The 21,594-nt window shown below is 44.6% G+C and overlaps 1 protein-coding gene across 1 annotated transcript in view; it reads right to left on the bottom strand.

The window, feature by feature from the left end:
* The window catches only part of TGFB2 (transforming growth factor beta 2), a 60,567-nt gene extending 40,844 nt beyond the window's left edge, over positions 1–19,723 (bottom strand). The window contains exon 1 of the mRNA XM_058835532.1: positions 19,147–19,723. Within this exon, the coding sequence (XP_058691515.1) occupies positions 19,147–19,489 (343 nt within the window). The 5' untranslated portion in view covers positions 19,490–19,723. The remainder of the gene's footprint in view (positions 1–19,146) is intronic.
* Between the last annotated feature and the right edge of the window lie 1,871 nt (positions 19,724–21,594).

The raw sequence follows: 21,594 nt of genomic DNA, 5'->3' as shown, positions 1-21,594 counted from the left end.
AAAACCCCAGACACAGACCATGATCTCAGTCAGGGATCCAGGCAGTCTCTCTGACACACACATTCAGTCCCTCTTTTTTCTATCTTTCTTATACAAGAAATGCAGCTCTAGTGCACAGCCTCGTGTGCAGGGGACTATGGACACCTGCACATTTTTCTACAATTACCTAACCTTCTGAAAATACCTGCCACAAATTAGCACACTATTCTTACAATTAAGATAATTTTAAGTACAGTGTCAAGCATCAGAAGACTGGAATGGAGCAATCTAAGCTATCTATTAAAAAAGTAAAATAAAAGGGGAGGTGAGGGAAATAAGGGGTAGAGAGAAATTAAAGGCAGAACGAGAGTAAAAAAATATTCAAACAAAAAAATTTGTTAGCACCTGGAAGAAAACAAGGAGTTGAGTAACTGCTCACATGGCCTTGTCAGAAGCAATTAGTGTCCAAACAAACTGAAGTGCCTGCAGGACTGGATAACAAACTTTGCAAATAGAGGAGAAGCCACGGGTGACATATATATTGACTTCAGTACGTTTGGACACTGACACGCCTGTTAGCAAAGGAGGGAAATGGGGTCTAGGCAAAAACAGATGGTAGGTAGGCTGCAAGACTGGAAAACTGCCCTGAGCCAGCAGTTATCAGTGTTTCCTAGGTATAACAAAAGCTCTACCCACCTAGGTGCTGCAGAAGAAAGAGATTACTACTGAGTATCAAACACGTCCTAATGGGTTGGGTTGCTCAGCCAGAAAGAGACTACTGAGGGTGTTAGGTAAAAACAGCCCCCAGCTATCTAACCAGCTGCCACAGAAAGCAGAGGAATCATCCATTTTCCACGATCGTGGGGGATAAATCCTGAGTAGCTCTGAGCTGCAGCATGGAAGATTTGTTCTAGGCATCATGAGAAGACAACATGGGCCATGCACAGAAGGCTCCCACTGCATCCAGAATGAGTGGCAGGCTTCTAAAACCTTTCCTGTGGGAAGGATTTTTACAGGACACTGATAACACACATAGAGACCAGCTAACTTAAAAATTTAACAATGTTTCTTCGAAGCATTCTGTTTCCTGGGTAGTGCACTTGGAAGTCTGCTGCAACTATCCTGGAACTAGCTAATAATAAATCATAACAGCTCCTTAAGTTAAAGAGATAAGCCTTGTATTAAAGGAATTTATACCAGATACTTGACATGTATAATGATGCAAGTATAATGAGTAAATTCTCCATGGTATTAAAACCAAGTTTGTACTTAAAACAATACAGTAAATAATTATAACTGATACTCTATTCCCTGACTATGAATTCCCCAAACTAGGATGCTATGTTGTATGACACTTTCCTCCAGTGGTGATTCATTATTTTGGGATTGCTTGTTATATTGCTTAAAAAGTTATATTCAGTGTGAAGAGTGATGGCGAATTTTTGTAAAATTACTATGATATGCTTTTTTTTCCCCTTAGCCTTTGGCATTATTTCATGCTAAACTTTGAACTTGCTCCTTTCATTGATGTGCATTTCAAGTTTAAAGCGAAACAGTCCAACAGCTGAAGCCAAAAGTTTGACCTCCATTACAACTTCTGTAATCTTCTGGGAAAATATCCTCTTGACTCTAATTTCTTATTTCAGACTCACCATGCTGCTGACGAGAAATAATAGTTATTGGAGCTGTAAGGCCAAGATTAATGTCTGGCCCTGAAAAAAAAAAAAAACAACAACCCCAAAACAAAACAAAAGAATGACCAGTAGCAGTGAATGAACACATGAAGTTTCTCCATTTCTCATGTGCGATCACTTCCTAGATAAGCAATCTGGATGAGATGATGAATACTCTCACATGAAGAAATATTTAAGATCACATGAAAATCTCTGGTTTCAAGCACACGTGCCCTTTGCAGCATGACTGATAATACCACAGAGCATCATTATCTGACTTGTCAGCTTCAATGGGAAGAGTACTGTGAGATCAACAGTGCCTCACGCACCAGGGCCCTGATCTCTCACTGGGACTCCAGCAACTACTGTAATACAAGCATTACAGCATTCTCCACTTTGCCTCAATTGGATAGTGTTGTTAGATGGATGCAGCATGTTTCTATCAAGAAATACTTGGCTGCGCTTCTAGAGGAGTGAAATGATCCCTGTAAATACATGGACAAATTGTGGTTGGCCCTTGGCTCCACACATCAGAAAACCTCTCTGTCAGCAGCTGCAATATGGGGTGAAAGTTGGCTGATGCACTAGAAGGACCAGAATGGGAGCAAAGAAAAGGATCTCTGTTACGGGAGCTGTGGAGAGCCCTGACTCACTAAACATGGGCAGTAACAGCCACCCCAGCTGGACCGTTCCTACCCATAGATGTTTTACTTAGCACCTCTCAATAACACCAAAGGGAAAAAAAAGAAGTAATATCCATAGTGAATTTCTTTCTCTATTTTTCACTTTTTCCAGCATAGAAGAACAAGACTGCTTTCACGTAGATTTTTTTTTTCCTTTGGTGGCATCAATAGAAGTTTAAAGCTCCTTGTCAGAAGCAAAGAAAAGGTTACAAACAACACAGAATGGCTGCCAATGCCTTTGAAGGAAGAGTGCTCATGCCCACCTGCTTAGCTGTCAGTACCCAAAAACACTACCACTGCTTCATAATGCTAAAAGTAAGATGGATATTTTTGTATTTACTTACCTTTGTGTTTACAGGTTAACAAAATTTCTAAGGCAGACAGATCCCAACCTCTCGTGAGGTTTCCAAATTCCAGCCAGTGACACAAATTTTTACCAGGAGGATTTTGGCAGAGCAAACGCCATTTGCACAGCACACGAGATGTATTTGCTTTTGATGGCATCGGCCACTTTTTGTCAAGTCAGCCATCAGCATTTTCTGCATCCAATGGCAGGATCATGAATTGTAACAATCCAAACTAGAAGTGTGTAAAGCTCACCTCACAGTAACCAGACTTTCAGGAAAGCGGATAAAACAAAGACTCAAATTGTTTCTCCCACCTTTGAAAACACATGGGAGCACAAGCGAAGCTTCCCCGTGATGCTGAGGCTTCCTACTGCTTAAAGACTTTGTTGGTGCAAGTGCAGGAATCAGCTCCTCAGGTGAGGAGATTTGTTACCAATGGTAGGTCAGTTGTGACTTGAAACCAAGCCACAAACCTCTCACCATTTGCTGGCTTCACTTAAGGTTCATGGTGAAAGCTGAACCAGTACAGATATAGAGGAATGTATCACTTAAAAAGGTGGCATGAGAATCCACGGCATCTCCAGGTATCACTGAAGTGCCTTAGGAAGAAGGCAAGCAAACAGTTACAGATTTAGGCGAGTCAGACTTGGAGGCAATTAAAAGAAAGGCTTCTCCATGGGAGTCATTTTCAACTGGGACTTCTTCTGAAACATGTCTGTGATGAAACCATAAAAGGGGATAGACACTTCCAAACTTTTTCCCAGAGGCTTAAAAGAGAAGCCTCCTTGCTTGTATATTTCTGATAAAGGCCCCTGCAATGAAGACCAAGGAATTAAGTTGAATTAGATTTTACCAGGAAACCTGCAACATTTCACTTCAGAGAATACTCCAAGAAGTAAAGCATTTGCAGTGTTGCTGACAGCAACTTGTCTGCAGGAGTCCAAAGACAGGATGCAATGCACTCTTCCTGCCCAAGACCATCTCAGCAACAGGGCTCAGGTACTGCAGCACTCAGGGCCCCCAAAAGCAAACCCACAAATCCAAACAAATCAAGAAATTTGGAAAAGAAAGAATCAGAACATTCCAGCACATCCAAACCTAAATATGCTAAATACAATGGAATAGGATAAACTATAGACTTCTTTTTAACAGAAGAAACACATGTGGATGATTATACCAAAAGGGCACTCACACCAGGTGAATAGTGATGATGACCATTCACATGGGAGCAACCATCTTCCCTTATTAGCAGTTTTAATCTACTGCTGTTTGTGAGAGCAAGCTGCATCTTCTTCCTCTATAGCTGTTTTTCTACACAAGTGTGCCTCACTAGTTAGCTACTCTAACTGGAAGATCCAACAGTGGTCAGGAAATTTCAGGAGTGCCTTGCAGAGAGTGGAGGAGTTGAAAGCAAAGTCCCACGGCACAGGCTCCATTCCTCTCGCCCCACCTCTGCCAGGAAGCGCTCCTGTTCCCCTGGCAAGCAGCACAGCTGGCTGCCTTCTCCTGCTCGGCCAAGGGTCCAGAGAACAGCCTTTCCAAACTATTCCCTGGCTGGAGGAGGAAATGAAAGCAAGCTATTTTCAAGAAAAGCAGATCGGATTGTTCAACCCGCTCACTCTGGGGAGAAAAAAAAAAAAAAAAAAAATTATACAAAATTATACAAGAAGTAAAAGTATAATGAAGAAGGAAAAGTGGAAGAAAATTAAGTTGGGTTTTTTTTTCATTGCAGAGAAGTCAAGATTCACAGACTCAAAGCACTGGCAACACATCTTTAAATTATTAAGATAAAGAGAGCAGACAACAGATGAATGCTAGAGACAGAGGGAAGTGAAAGTTTTAAACCACATTAAAACTGTTCAATCTTTTCTGCTTTGTAACAGTAATTACAATTAAAATGATTTACACTCTGGTGCAATGCAAATCAGGAACAGAAAAGCACAGAGATTTTAAGCCTCTCTCAAGAAATCCCTGCAGCCACTAGAAGTGCCGCTAGCTGCCTGTATGCAGGGAAAACACACCTGTCTGCCCATCCAAAGGTGCTCAGCTTTCAACTCCTTCCTTTGCTTCTTCACTGCAGCTGGCCCAGGAAGATCCCAGGCCACTTCTAAAAATCCCTAAAATGCTTCATGTTCTGCATGGGAAATGTGTCTGCCCACTGAGCCCAGAAACAGCTACAGAGATGGACATGGAAGGATTAGAAGTTGCAGCACAGACAGGACGGAACAGTACAACAAAACCTGGGAAAACTCATCTGCAGAGCTTCATGTTCAGCTAGCCACAAATCCTGCTAACCATAGAATCATGGCTAACACAGAGAGGATTAATGCAGAGTAACTGGTCACTCTCTCTGACATAGTAACTCGTAAAAAAAAAAAAACAAACCCAGATTGCTCCATGAAGATACTTGCTAGAGTCAGCTCCAATTTCGTGCTAAAAAGCATATCAACTCCTACTATTTAAGTACAGATAACCCTAATGCCAAGGTCCTTTTACTAAGTTGCAATTACTAGGATGACTTAGGATCCATTATGCCCTCTACACTATTTTTAGCACAAGTGAAATTTCTTTACAGGTTAAGGGCTCAGACCTTGGGGTGGAGAAGGAAGAACACATCCACCAGCTACTTTGCACATGGAGTCACCAACTGAGTCGGTGACTTGGAGGTCTCCCACGTCTTGTGCTATTGAACATGGAAAAGAAACCCAAAAATATTATTTGCCTTCCAAAATCATGGTTTCTGGCAAGAGAACGAACCTCACAGCTGGAGTGTCTGGCCCCTTGCTTCTCTGAAGGAAGAGCTGCCAATGGTACAAGCCCCAGATAACCCGTCACCACCCAGTATGAAGTTTGGAGTGGTGGGTGGCACCGCTTTCGCCAGCATGAGGGCCACCAAATTCTGCCAGGCCACATCTTTACACCTGGTTCCTGAGGAAATACGGTGACTCTCTGATGAGCTGATCTCTACAGAACCCTGACTTTAGGTTGCTGGCACTTCAACAACTAAGCAGCTTCAAAGAGCCAGACTCAAGTACTGATTTATTTTTAAGATGGAAGTGAGGTGCTTGACAGGCAAGATTCAAAGCTCAGGTAGAGAATACTACCTTGTGTTCTGCACAAAATCAGGAAGTCACAAAGAACTGAACATAGGGGTTTAGTGCTAGGAAGGAAACAGTCATACAAAGATGATAAAATAATGGACTTAATCACCTGGACAGAAGTGTTTACAGAGAAAACTGGACAGGATAATGGACTGACACTTAGCTTGCTGGACAAGTAGAAATGATACACAATCAACAAATAAGACCACTCGGGTTGGAAAACTGTCTGTGAACCATAACAAAAACATAAGAACGCCACCCCAAGAAGATAAATTAAAAAACTGTAACCAAAAAAAACAAACCTACAACTAAAACTAATACCTGCTGAGAATTACTACAACATCAGAAAATAAGAACTGCAGGTAACAGGCAAGAAAAAACAAATGGGCAGACCAACTCTATGGCGATGCATAGAGATGAAATTTACTTAAGTACTATGGAAGCTTAACAGTGATATTCCTCCATTACATAAAAACTGCTGAAGTAGTAGTATAGAAATATGAAATATACTTCGGTAGATTAAAAAGCCAAGCAAGGATAAGATGAACAGATTTTTTATTTTTTTTTTTATTCCAGCAGCAACTCAGGTTTTAAAACAACACTGTAAAACAAGTAAGACCGGATAACTTGCATTAGGACTTTTTAAAGAGCTGTCCAGGGAAGAATGTAAATTATTAAAACTAGCCTTCAATAAATCCTAAACACTGGAAAATACCTTAAAGATTTGAGGCAGAACATAATTGTTCATACACAATCCTAAAACAGGCAATCCGTGATATCGCACTTTCACAGTCAGCCTTATACTGATCCCAGAAAAAATACATGAAGTGTGGGAATAAGAAAGAGCTCAGAGGAACTAAGGAAGTATAATCCACAGCAGCTCCAGGAAAAGAGGTCCCACTGGTCTGTACCTTAGTGAGTGACACGGGTAGGTAAGACAACTGTTTTAATATAACGTACTTGGGTAGCTGCAAGACATTTAAGCTGGTGCTACGTGATGGCTTCATTAGGAAACAGGAACAAGAGGACACAAACAGGGCCAGGCAGTAAATGAATCAAAGCCCTGCACTTTTGTGAGACTTAAAATACAATGGTAAACAGCAAACCATTATTGAGAGGAAAACATCTACAAAGGTCACATTTTACTGTACTCTCCTATCTAATATTTTTATCCATCAGCTGGAAGAAAACCAAACCATTACTAATCAACTGCAGACTCAATAATGATATGGATGTGTTAAATAATGAAGAAGATGCATCAAAAATAGAGTGACTTGAATCCTGAATTTTCAAGGTGTACACGTTTTTCAGTGCAGAAATACAGCGGTAGGACAGAGAAATTGGACCATACTTCCTAAGAAGGCAATTCCATCTGATGGTCAGCACCTCTGAAAAGAGCTTTGAACAGACCCTGGTGGGTAATTACCCAAGCATGAATTTTAACTTCTCTTTACAGAGCTCCTGGCAAAGTTACTGCCTAAATTAGCTGCATGAACTGTGTAGTATTGAATTATAGGAGTTTGCAACATGCCTGTAACTACATAATGGCACAGCCACTCTTGAAACACTGTGTCCAATACCATTGCCCAGAGTCTCAGCAGAGCATCAACAAAGTAAAGGAGTTTCAGAGGGGAACCATGAGAATAACTGAAAAGGTTAGGAGGCATCCCACGGATTACAGCACACTTTAAAGAGATGTGGCTTGATCACAGACTACAGATCTGAAAGACACTTGAAACTGGATAAAGCAGCCTGTGCCAAGCTCCTGGAGGAGCTTATTGCAGGGTCTTCCAGCAGCCACACCAGCTTACTCTTAGCCAGATCTGTTCCCCTCTCCAAAACTTCCATTTCCTGTGGGTACCTACAGAAAACCCACAGATCTGACAGTGGGTCTTCAAAACAGCAAGTGAAGGTTTAAACCAGATTCAAATGCTAGAACTTCAAGCTAAACAACATAAGCCATGAAGATACCCATTTTTAGTCTCTTTAATTAATCACTGGAATAATTTACAAAGTGTGCTGTGAACTCCCTTTCAAAAAGGAATTAATTCAAAACCCAATAGCCTGGAATATGCAGGTAAAGAGATCAGAAGACCATAATGAGAATTTCCAGCTTTTTTAACCTGTCCATTCCATCACAGCTCAAAGCTTCCTAAAGCAGTATCAGTCTCATCCTTTCTAAAGTACGATACCAACTGTTGATTAGCCAGGAGTGTGAACAAATGTGGAAATGTTACACCCTAAGAAGAACATCTCATCCTTGCTGAGATGAGCATCTCCTTCAGTTGCCAGGCAACATACAGGCTCAATCAGAAAGCTGCCTGCAGGTCTCACTGACCTTATATTAAGGCACTTTATATCCTGTGACATTAAAATATTCCCTTATATTAAACAAGAACTAAACCACTTGGTTTCATATCCTGAATCAAATGAAAACTCACCCCACCGGGACACAGGAAGTACCATACAGATAGAATACAAACCAAACTTTTTGCTCTGTTTTTTTGAAAAAAAAGCAGACACAAACAAACCCCAACAACCTGTGGTGGATGTTGAGTCCTTTCAGGGTTTGAGAAGTATACAGTAGAAGTACAAATATGATACAGAACAGCATTCAGGACATTTCTTATCAGCAAAGCAGATATAACTGCCTCAGTCTTCATGTGAACAAAAGCCTAGGATTCTCAAAGGCTACAAAGAAACCACTCCTTTAGGCGCTGCTCTAAGTCCTGGCCACAATGACTGTTCTGCTTGCCGAAACAACTGCTGCACAGAATCGTTTCAACATCACAGGGAAAAATCTGGAGTGACTTTACCGACTCAAATTAAATTGCTCCAGCTCTTCATCCATGCAAAAAAATGTATTTCAAAAGTCTGTGAGCTTAGAGACACATCAAGTCAGAGAGGTTTTATGTAAAACCACATGCACCTTCATGCTATAAGCACAGCTCCTGTTTCCAAACTCCTTGGCTTTCCAGCTTGTAAACTCAGCATATATCATGTAGCAAACTGACTTTCAGAAATGGTCCTCCTGGCTCCAGCTCTATACAGAACTGACTTTTAAGATTTTATTGATAACATAAAAACACCTTGTTGGCTTAGCCCTGACCTTTCTTTACAGTCCACTGCACAGAGATTTGCCACATTCTTAGTCAAAGCCTTTAAATTCTTCCCTGCTCTGGGTGCTGAGGTCTGATTTTGCATACGTTTCTAAGAAGCCTCTGGATGTGGAACGATGAACTTCTAGACAAAAACGCGCTGTAGGGAGTATGATAAAGATATATTATGGTATGTTTATTTGCCAAGACCTTTGCAGTCAGATGGTCATTTATTTTAGGCAAGGGAAGATGTGGAATACCTAAGAAGTACAGGGCTTTAACTTATTCCTCCTTCTCTGCATTCTGCAACTCTTGCCATATTGCCACCATATGCTGATCCCAGATGACATCTGCCAACAAATGAGTCCATCAATAAAGCTAACTAAGGTGTTTATTTTCAAATGTGGTCTTTGTTTTTCAGGGCCTTATGCAGAAGAATGTCTCCAGTGGAAATTCAATAAAGGGGAAAGCACCACATTACAGTAACACACCTCAATATATACTGGAGATGTGGCCACTCCCTGAAACAAAAGAATGACACTTAATACCTGGCCAAAGACTTCTGCAGACAGTGGAAAGACTTCCAGCCTTTTCAGCAGGCTTTGAACCAGGGCCCTTAGTCTGGGGAACATACTCTCAAAAGGCAGAGAAGTGGAAAAGTTTGACTGTATCACATGTATAGCTGGCCCAGTGGCAGTAAGTGTGCATGAGGCAGATTCCTTTCCAGATTCTACCTCAACAAATACACTTCCAGCCAGAGAAAATTAGGTATCCCAATAAAGTGTGGTAAATAATGAGACTGCAGCTTGGAAGAAGGCAAGTTCCTTCAGATACATGATATTGCTGTAACTCGGACTATGGCCACATTCATAAAGATCTCTTTTTGTAGATTCTTCTGGGGCTCTTTTCTTCCCTGATTAACAAAGGGAATGTGAAACTTCCAAATACATGGCTCCTAGCATCAGGGAAAAATGCAAACTGGAAGAGGGGGAATTCAGGTTCAAAGAGGGAAAGGTCAGGCCCACAACAATCTGTTCTGAGTCCATCCAAACTGGGCCAAAGCTGCTCACTTAGCTCCCTTGATTTGCAAACTGTTTATCCTGGCAGGGAGCCTCTCAGTTCCTATCACACCACCAGATCAGAACAACAGATTGATTTTCAAGAAAGCTGGAACTTGTTCCCCACTCACAGACCAAGAGATGTGTGTCTGCTGCAAGAGCCTGCCATCGTAGGCTGGATAAACACGCAATGAACACAACAAGCGAAACGTACAGACATCTTTCAGCAAACCTCAATGTTGAAACTCAGCTACTTCACTTCCAAAGTGTGCATCAAGAAAAATCTGAGCATAAAGCAGTGATTGGCACAAGACATACAAGCCCTCACTCTCCCAGGGAGGCCCAGAGCCAACTGCAACAGCCAAGAAAACTGGGTTGGATCTCTTGAAGATTGGGCGAGAATGAGAACATCAATGATCTGCATAGATACAACACATCTCCAGGCTGTTTACAATGTCCTATCATGTTGGAGAATACAATATATCATTTATCCTTCCCTGAAGGCAAATATCCCTTATATCCCCTGCAGGCATTTGAAAGCAGAAATGAACTGCCAGTGGACCTGAACCTTGGCATCCATATACCTTGCTTACTAGGCACTCACTAAGGGCTCTGTAAAACTATTCTCCAGTCAGCTGGATCAAGTCCTGCACCAAAGCCTCAAAGCACAAAGGCCAGGAACTGTGATGCCAAGGGCAGAGCTGCCCCTTCATAGTCAGAAAGAACAGAGATGTCTCTCCCTTTGCTAGTCTGGACCACCCATGAGACCAAGCAGAGATGGGACAAGGAGCAGCAGCCTGTCCCAGGCTCTGGTGAACACCAGGCCCTGACCACCACTTGTGCCATTGTTTCAACCCACTGCTGCATCAGAAGAGGCCAAACTTGCTGCATTGTTTTTACACACTGTTTGGAAGATGGAAAGTTTTGCAGGTGTTCTTCCAAGTGTACATCTTGGCAGTCCTAGAGATCTTTATGACTGTTTGCCTAAAGCCCCAAAGAAGTAATTTTATGCATATTGGACAATACCCACTCAAATAAGTAAGGACCGCTCTCTCAATCTGGGGTACTAGAGATCAGCTGTAAACACAACTGAGGGCTCAGGATAAATAAGTATTATAGCGCAGAAGCCTTCATCAAATATGTGATTGTGAGGTGCTCTCTGACCACTTCAAAAGAGTCAGTGCTGCTAACACCTATTAAGTTTTTCAGCCTTGTGAGTACAAAGTTCACCCACAGGGTTGGGGGATTTTGTGGATTGGTTTTTTTTCCACCCCAAGGAATGAAAACCAACATGTTCTGATTCCTATCTTTCAATCATCACCATGGTAAAGATATATTACCATCACTATTTCAGCTGAGCTAGCTGCTGAATTGCAAATGCTGTAAGTAAACAAAAACAAGTAAGAGAAGGAACTTCAGCAGGCTTAGCTTGCCTTTTAAAATTCAAAGCAGGGGTTTAAAAGAGATGAAGCCAGGGAAAACATTGGATACTAACACCAGCCAAACAGGGAAAAATAACGAAGTTGTAAGCCTGAAAAACTGAAATGGAAAGAATGACAGATTTACTGCTGCATTTGATGCACATAACCACCGATAGACTCTCCCCAGGAAGTGTTGAAATTACCATCACTGAAATGAATCCAGAAGCTAAAAATTAAATTATCTTTCCCAGTACATTCCAATTTGGGCTTTGGCAACAACAGATGTTTTAATAGTCTAAAATGTATGCACGCGCGTGTGTGCACGCATGCACACACGCAACACACCCTCAAGTACAGTATCCTCTTTCACGCAAGACCTCCCTCTTAGCTTTCACAAAGTCAGACTGAACTCACGGTCATTCTACAAAGTCTTTGCTTCAAAGTCTCTGCTCAAATGCACAACTGTCAGATTAAGCAATCCATAAGGAGTCTTACAGCAGCTCCAAGTTATGAATGAATGGTTATTTGTGAACTTGCCTGTCAAGACAGATGCGGTATTTGTCAGTGCAGCGTGGATTAGATACGATGGGAAGGAGCCAAACAAGCAAAGTGAAAGGTCAGTATCACAACATTTTCCTTCCCCACCCCTCCTCAGTTTGCCTAAAACTATGCCACAGCTTTTGCTGAAGTCCAATACAGTAGTCTATTTTCATGCAACTTACCATGCTTATTTGAAAAGCAACATTCAAGCAAGAGAAGCAAAATAAAACCGTGTGCAGAGGGAGAGAAGAACAGGAACATTTTGGTGCAGGAAAGATACCGCAGAGGGACAAATCCAAGACTGCAGAAAACATCACATCCTTAGAAAAGTAATGATACTGAATCAAGACCACCCTGTAGAAGCTGAAATACAATGCATTGTTTTCCTTGTATTAAAATGTAGTATTAAAAGGATTACAGGTTAATTCATGTTGGAAGTCCAACCTCCAGCTCAAAGCAGGGTCAGCTATGAGGTCAACTTATGTTTTACAATTTATACAGTTATTTTTAATAACCTGAAGTCACCACCACACTGCACTAAGTATTATATAACAACAAAAAGAGGCTCCCTCCCTAAGGGGGATTCAGAGGGGAAAAGCTCGGCCCTAGAATGAAGAGCCTGAATGTCAACGAGCATCACACCTGAAATGAGAAGCATTCCTCAGTCACTGTCCAAATTAAAACCTGAACAAGGGAAAGATGTTCTGAAGATCCTCTCCACACTCTCTGCCACATATCTGCTGCAGGAGTGCCTCTGAGGTCCAGCATCTCCTGAAAACCAAACACGGATGCCAGAGAGCCCAAAAAACAACACATGTTTCACCAGAGCCTGTCTCTTCACAGTGAGTGAGCAATCTCTCTGCACAGCTGCCTCAACTCATCCAACAAAACCTCCACCACAAGGAGCCAGAAGCTTTCCCAGTAGCATGAACTGCCATGTTCTCTTTGGAAAACCCGGTTGTTTTAAAGAATGCTTTTACCCAAAGAAGCAACTCTCTACTGTGGACCAATCTGCAGAGCACCAAACAGATGTGAAAAAACTATAAAGACCAGACAAGTCTAACAAAGCCAGGTCTAGCCCCTCATTTCTGCAAAGCCCGTCCTGTGCCATTCGAGCTAAAAGAACCACAGCAGTGAACAGCCTCATGAGTAATTCATAAATCCAAACACAACTGGTCACACTGGATGGAGATAAAACACAACCCTTGACACTAAGGGGTTTTTTCCCAACATTTTATTGTCTTGTTACAGACAAATCTTTGAGTTTCTCCTCTATACCTTGCAGCTGTATGTCTTGTACCGTCGGGTGCCCAGCTGCAATCATTTAACACAGCACAGACAGCAAGGACAAGCACGGGGGAGATGTTTTAAGAAGAAACATTGCTGCTTCAGATTGACTACTACAGGAAGCCAACCAACAGTGATGCTGGAGCTAGGCACCGACTATCCACAGCACAGACTGAAGGAGAAGCAAGCAACAGCCTGTGGTGGAAGGCAGGGTGCAAGCTTTCCCTAAACAAACGACCAAACCAATCCTTTTAATCTAAACAAACCACCAGAAACATCCGTAACACATTATTACATTAAATAATACCTGGGGAGCCTATCATCCTCAAGCTAAAACTGCCTGCTTGAAAACGTGCTGCATGTGGTTTCACAACAGGAACAAAAACATTTGTGTGTCTTCACTCATGACTCGTTTTGTCACCATACCCTGAGGTTCCTCTCTTTATCTGTAATACAGGAGCAGTCTAGCACATCAGTGCAAAGGCAAAGGAAGCCAGCTGCCCAACAGGGTCAGCCTTCTTCAGGATCACTGAAGAGTTTCTTCTTTCCTCTCTAAAACATGCTGTAAAGCATTTCCTTCTCACTGGGCTCCCATGCCCAAATGACAGATTTCATCACAGTGAGAGGGATTTGAACTGTCTGGCTTTGTTCATCCCTGCAAATGCGCCATAAACCGGGCCGCAGCTCAGGAAGCTAATTAGGCATACACAGAGCCTTAATGCAAATGAGTCTGTTCGTGTGTGTGAAGCTCCGTGTGCATTTCAGGGCTGTGCTGAAGAAGCTCACTGAGAATGACAGCCAGTTCTCTCATTCATCCTTTTGCTCAGCTCTGGTGCAGACAGGAGTCTCAAGCTGACAGCAAAATGCTGGAAGTAATAACTTCAAAGTTACACAGCCATCCTAATGGCCACTACAGTTCTCATGCAGAATACCAGAGAGGAGCAAGGCTAAAACCAGTACCTAATGAAGATGATGCTCTGCTTTCTTCACTCAGTCACCTACTCACACGAGTACTGCAGGTAGAGCCAGAAAGAGCAGCACAAGCTCTGGGTACTCCCTGCACATCTCCAGCCACGAGCAGAAGACAAGGGCACATTTCCAGAAAGGTCTCTGGGACTATAAAACATTCACACTGTCAATGGCTGGAGGGTGGGGAGCAGCAGGGGCACTGCTGCACGTTCACCACAAGGGCTTTTAGGCATGGGAACAGGCTGCCCAGGGGAGTGGTTGAGTCACCATCCCTGGAGGTATTTATAAGTACAGATGTGGCACACAGGGACAAGGCTCAGTGGTGAACGTCACAGTGACAGGTTAACAGCTGTACTCAGATGAAGGTTAACAGTCTTTTCCAACCTAAATGATCCCATGATTCTGTCAAACCTTCTCGCTCACTAAACTACAGTGGAAAGTACCTCTTTGGAATAGACACAAGAAAGAAGCTCCAGGAGGGATATGGAAAGGACTTGGGAATATAGCCCTGTCTTGTAGCTCATCTGACCATGCAGTGTTAAAGCAGGGGGTCATGGGTATTTAGCTTTTCTGCAGGCTTCATCCTCTGGAAGAAACTCAAGGACCATGCCTCATTCCAGACTGGCTCTTGGACCTTCCCCCCCTGCTTCCCAGCTTGGCACCCTGCTTACAGTAAAAGTGGCTGGTGATTCAGAAGCCAGGCAGGAAGCACATGTGGTGCTGCCCTTCATTAGTGCACCAGAGCATGTTATTTTATTATGCCTCTCAGTATGTAGAGGACTACTGTCTAGAAAATTACCCTGTGCCTTTCTAATGCCATTTGCAATTTCCTGGGGTTTTCCACCTACGAAGATTGCGTTAAATGTCATTCCTTAAGGAATAAGGAACTGCTCCCCCACCATGTCTTTCCTTGGGAAAACCTTCACATTGCTTCAGGTGCTCTCTGTAATGCAGAGAGAGTATGCCTGGCAAACATCTCCTCCTGTAAGAGGTGCTCCAGAGCACAACCATAGGTCCAGAAAAGCTAGAAAGCTTTAAAATGAGTTATTCCTCCTGAGTCTGTTTCCATATCATTAATAACAGGAGAAAACCTGACAGATTAGACTCTGTGTTGTGCTAAATGTGAACACAGGTGAGCTGTTAATGTCGTGCTAATGATGCAGTCAGTGCTGGGAGCCTCTGCAGGAGCAGTTCCGGTACCCTGAAGACAAGGAACACACATATGTGTAACATTGCTGGTAAATTGAGTCCTTGTTGATAAAGTAGAAGCATGTCACTGTGCCCTCCCAACATATAATGTTGTCTTTCATGGGGCAAATATTCAGCAGAATGATGGCCTGCCTATGTAAAGCAATATTCATGGGACAGAGCTCCTGAGAAGAGTAATCCTAACCACTAGGGCAGGATGGAACCCAGGGAGACTCCTTCACACTAAGGTAGCTTGAAACTCATGAAACCCAGGCCCAAACCCAGAAAAAACTGTGTTTTCTTAGGCTAATGAGTACTTCTAAACCTATCTTCAGGAATGCAGAAAACTTTAACATTTACCTGCATTGGCCTTAATCCATCACTACAAACCAGCTCACTGGCTATGGTAAAAATTGCTTTGAATGAAGATGACAGAATGGGACTTTGCCTCCAGATACATGTGTTGCCTGTTTTTCTCAAGTATGCCCGTTTTTCATTAGCATTACAATTCACCACTCCTAATTGTGCTGGCATTTAATTTCTGTTTACCCTCAGTGCAGTGGCAATCATCACTTAGCTTAAGTATCATGGCCCAGATATTCAACGAAGAACTCATAAGTAATAAGCTTCCAATGTGATCCAGAATTCACACTAACCAGTTTTACTCAGCATTTACTCAGGTAACTTTGCCTAGGCACAAAATTCCCAAGAACTCTCTGATGTTGTGCTCAGAGAACACCATATCCAACCTTCCTCTTTAAACTGCTCTGAAAAAAACCTCAAATACTGACTGCCACCTGGACTTAGGAGAGATTCAGACTCACACAGATGCATACTGTCCTGAGCACAAGGCATGCTTGACAGACAAAAGCTTTCTGTTTTTTCCAAATGTCTTTGTACTATTTTTTCTGACACTTCTTTCACATCTGTTGCTTTTGGGTCAGGCAAGTCCCTGACTTGCTGAATTTCCACCTATATCCCGATGTGTCCTTAACCTCAACCGGACCCTCAAGCCAGATGCCCCCTTACTTCCTCAGTGCAAACTATCAGTAAACCTTAGCACAACTTTAGTTTGAGCCTTAAATTAACAGCATGTGAAAAGATTAATATGAATAATTTCAAAACTAATCAGATCCCTTCTTTAAATGTTGACACAGTATTATTTATATCCCATAAATACCTTCTTGACTAAAATTCATCCCAGGAGATTGGCATCTCGCCAGTTCTATTCATATTTACTGTATTTATACAGTACAGTTGGCCAAGGATAATATTTAAGACAAAATATGCCTTAGGGTATATACAATATCTCTTATAGTTTTCCTTTTAAATCTCCTCATTGCTAAAAATATTTAGTCTGAACTTTACAAAATGCCCCACGAAGACCTATCAGCGATCTGTAGTGATATATTGCTGACTGTGAGTATAATTAGAGCATATTTGTAATACTTGGGTTGTAGTCAGTTACTGGATGCTAACAACTTGTGGTAAAAACTGAACCACTGATCTTTCCCATGCCTGCCTTATAGCAGCTTTTGACCTCCAGTGCATTCACACTGATCCCCTTCTCCCTCCTGCCTCTCCAACACAGCAGACACTGCAGAGTTAAAAAAATCCACTCTGAAATGCCTACGCCTGTGGCCGCCAGAGCTGCGCTTTCAATTTCTTCCTTTAAAATATGGTGGAGTGATTTCTTCCTTACTGTCTTTTTTGGAAAGGTTCGCTCCATCCAGCATAACTAGAGAGCAGTGGAAAAACAGTTAACCTACTTACTCTGATGTTAGCGACAGCCCTCGCACAGTAGTGCTGGATCTGCTGCTAGCTGGCCCTCGGATCCCAAACGTCTGATGCACTCTGTTGGTAGATACCTGCAATCTCCTTTGCTCTTCCAAAGCCTCTATCGATACTTCAGACCAAATCTGGCCTCTGACAACGTTTTAAAAATAGATCCTCTATTGTCAATACCATCCAAGTCACGCACCACAGATATTTTAATTTTCTGGAAAGTATGCAGCTGCAGTTTGGACTATCGGTGCTTTGAAGTTTGCTGAGGCAAGGATAGAGGACAGGGGTGCTCAGGACAGATGCACTCTACAATTCTCAGGGACTCTCTGCTACAGGGTCAACCCCCCAAGCCAAGGCACTGCTATAGGTCTTCCCAACCTTTGCCCATAGGTGCTCCTCTGCCCTGGGTACGATCTAATAGGTCTCAAAAGGAAGTGCTGGCTTCTACCAAAACCACCAGCAAAATAATACAGTACGTCAACGTGGAAAACAAGCATGACTTCTGTGCTCTTGCTACAGCTATGAATTACACTGAACCACTCTGCTCATACCCACTTGGCTCCAAATATGTGGGTTTTTTTTAAAAAAGAAAGTATTTCTTCCCCAAGGGTAATAAGGGTGGAGTGTATTTATCATGGCTATTAAGGATGGTGCCATAATTACAATAATAAAATGGCTCTGACTGCCAGGATGTCCTGTACCTGATGTTGTCATTTAAGACTAAAGGAAGAAAGGGAGGCAGCTGCACGGAGCGTGGGGTTCAGATACCTTGGCTGGCATCCTAGGACTATCCCATGCAAGACAGAGCAAGCCCCAAAGCTACAACTTGCTAAACTAAAAATAAATAAGAGGAAAATGCAATTAGAAACTCTAGGATAAAGTTACCAAAATGGCTGAATTATCTATTTAAGCGAGAGCTATGTGCTTTTGAGAAACAGAGAGCAAGTATATAGGGCATCAGGTGGTGGGGGAGGGAAGAGAGCTAAATGAAATGACTAGGGACTAGGGTTTGGTTATGTGAACGGTGAAGTTATTTTCTGCTTCTGGTATTTCACTTTCCCTGGTATGATGATGATCTAGATTCTTTTAAGGCAGCGCGGTGCTTTTTCTTTTTTTTTCCTATGCACTTAAGCTTTGCTACCAAAACAGAGAGGCACATCGTTATGATTATTAATCACTCTAAGTGGATTTGGTCAGCACAGAGCATTTGTACCTTTTTTTCTTCTGTTCTTTTTTTTTTTTTTTTTTTTTTTTTTTTTTGTGCAAAACGTGGCATGGATCACCAGAAGGTCGTTAAAAACAGCAAAAGGCAGACGGGCTGAGACAGGTTCCAAGAACCGAGGCTACCCAGAAGGGAAAAGTTTTTCTGTACCTGAAATGAAAAGTGCCCACGAACCAAAAGGGGAGGCTAGTTAAAGTGGGAAGAGGAGGGAGGACGTCTCTGTCCTCTCTGAGCACCAACGTGAGCAGCAGTCTGCGGGACAATGTTCTACAGGGACACAGACAAGACGAGCTGGCGACTTTTTGTTGTTTTTTTTTTTTTAAGACCTCCTTTTCTTTTCAGTTATGGAGAGATGGAAACCTGCCCGTTCCAGACACTCCAAGGGAAACAAGAGCAGTGGAAAGATATTGGCTCTTTCTGGAGGCTGTACACGGGGCTGCCGGGGAACTATACCCGCTGCTGGCGAGGGAGGGGGGGATCCCGGGAGGGGGGAGCTCTGCTCAGGTACGAGGTGCTGCAGGCACCCCGAGGGATTCCTGGGTGACTTCAAAGGGGTCTGGAAACCTCGCGAGTCCGGGGCAACAGGTGACCCCCCAACATACCCACCCAGTCATATGTATACCCCGCCACCTAAATTAAACCCTAGAAGCCTTCACCTAAGCGATGCCGAGGATGACAAGCGAGCCGAACAGAGAAGGCAGATTACGATGCTTGAGGGTGCTATTTAAAGGTGCTGAGCACCGCTAAGCCTCGGGGGCGAAATTACGCGCACAAGCACAAACACAGAGGACTTACTTTCGGGGTAAAAAGGCTGCATGTCTATTTTGTAAACTTCTTTGGCATAATACTCCTCGTCGCTCCTCTCCCTCTCGCAAGTGGCGGCTCTGTGGTTGGCTTTTTCCTGCAGCAGGTCCCTGGTGCTGTTGTAGATGGAGATGACCTCCGGGGGCACCTCCTCGGGCTCGGGATACTCGTCCGGGGGGCTGGTGAGCTTCAGTTTGCTCAAGATCTGGCCCCGGATTGCCTCGATCCTCTTGCGCATGAACTGATCCATGTCGAGGGTGCTGCAGGTAGACAGGCTGAGAGCCACGGTGGCCAGATCCACGGTGAGGAGCACGCTCAGGAGATAGCAGTGCATTTTAAGTGTTTAAATACAGCGCCCCCCCCCCACCAAAAAAAAAAAAAAAAAGTGACTTTAACAGCGAACGACAACAAGAAAAAAAAATTCAAAAATTAAAACGGGGATCTGTGCAAACAAAGGGGAGATCTGCAGAAAAAATGCTCTTAAAAACCGGCTTGCGAGGGCGGTTCGCAATCGGAAAACGCACGGGAGGCGCCAGTGAAAAAAAAAATAAAAAACACCAGTAAATAATAATAATTGAAAAAACAAAACAAAAAAAAAAAAAAAAGAAGAAGAAAAAAAGAAGAAAAAGCAAACTGCTACAACTAGATAAAATTCGGGGGTAGAGTGAGCCGGGCAGCAAAAAAGGAGAAGGAAAAAAGCCTCCAGATAGATACAACAAACCTGCAAATCAAGTAAATGGCAGAGAGGCTGCTCTCAGCGCGCTGTAAAACAAAAATCTGAAGGGGGGGAGGGTGTGGGGGGAAGGAAAAAACCCAGAAAAAGGAGGGCGAGAAGGCGCAGTGATGGGTATCACAGGGCGCTGCCGCAGCCGGCAGTGAGAGGCTGCCGGCGCGGCGCTGAGCCCCGCCGTGCGCCCGCGGCGCCCGACGGCTCCCGGCGGGCAGCGGCACCGCCCCGCGCCCGGCGGCGCTCAGCCCCCGCGGCGGCGCGGGCACCGAGAGCCGCGCACGTGTGCGCCCGGCAGCGCCGAGCCCCGGCCCGGGCGCAGCGGCAGCGGCAGCGGCAGGCGGCGGCCCCGCGGCGGCGCCCGGCGCCCGCGGCGAGCGGCGATCCCCCGTCCGGCCGCGTCCCGCAGGCTGCTGCGTGCGCCCCGCGCCGCATGCACCGACCCACCCCCGCCCGGGCCGCTGCGCGCCGCACAGCTCTTCCCAGCTCCCTCCTCTTCCTCCTCCTTCCGAAACGCCAAGCCCGCGCCGCAGTCGGCGAGGCAGCGCCGCCGCGCCCCGGCAGCCTCCCGCGGGTCGCAGGCGCGGAGCCGGCCGCCCGGGGCTGGCCGCAGCGCAGCGCCGCTCTCCCCCCCCGCCGGCCTCCCCCGCGGGGCTGGGGCTGGCCCCGTCCCCGGCGGCTCTAGCGCTCCGCCCGGCGCCCCCCGCCTGCCGCCCCCGGCCCCTCGGCTCTCCCTGCGCGGAGGGGACGGGTGCCAGCAGATAACATCACGGCCGCGCAGGGAGAGGGAGATTTATACGATCTCCCCGCCCCACGTGCTCGGCTCGCTGCGAAGTGACGTGGAGGGGCTGCGGGAGCGGAGGGCTCCGCGCCGCCGCCCGGCTATTTATTCCCCTCCGCGCCACCGGCGGGGGACTCGCCGCAGCCCGGCCGCTGCCGAGGTGCCTCGCCCCGGGGCAAGGAGAGGGGAGGCAGCTCGGAGCCGAGAAGAAAAAGCAAGTTCGGCCAGGCTTTTATTTTACTTCTTGTTTAAATAAAGGCTTTAGTGCTTCTTGCACCTTTTATTAAAGTAATTGGGCCAAATAGCACTCTGGCGTTAGAGGAAGAATAACACGCCTCTTGGACACCGCTCAGACGCGTTCGTGTTCAAGGTTGCGGGGCAGCTCTGCCCGCTGCTCTGTCGCAGAACGCTCCTCGGCGCTGCCCCTGAGTTTCTCTTCCAAGTGTGTTTTGGGCGATTCTCGCTGTTCCCCGGATACCTTGGTAATCGGTACTACCGGCCAAAGAGGGAGAGACAACAGACGAGGAGGATTTGCTCCTTCGCCGAGGTCTCCACTCCTGTCAGAAGCGTGCAAATACATCCTCATCTGCACTTGACAGAAACTCTCAAGCCCCAAATGCTTTGGCTATGCCTGTAATTCAATTTTTCCGCTGCCTCTTTTGGCTACAACAAACATCGCAGGCTCCATCCATACCCTACTCTGCCCCAGGGAAATCACTCCACAGTCTACTAGGCATCCCTCTACTTATTGCCATAAAGCTTTTATTTTACAGTTCATTTATCACCACTGTACATTAACTTTAAAAAGTGATCAAGCAGCCTTTTTCTTTACTCTCACCCATTTTAGCTCTTCATTCCCTTCTGAATTAAGTTATCACAGGTTTTACTTGCCAGAACTTTCCAACAACATCATCCAAAGTGGGGCAAGGCT

Source organism: Poecile atricapillus, chromosome 3 (assembly GCF_030490865.1).
Source record: "Poecile atricapillus isolate bPoeAtr1 chromosome 3, bPoeAtr1.hap1, whole genome shotgun sequence".
Lineage (NCBI taxonomy): Eukaryota > Metazoa > Chordata > Aves > Passeriformes > Paridae > Poecile > Poecile atricapillus.
Note: the sequence above shows the minus strand (reverse complement) of the source record. Positions and strands in the feature narration are given on the sequence as shown.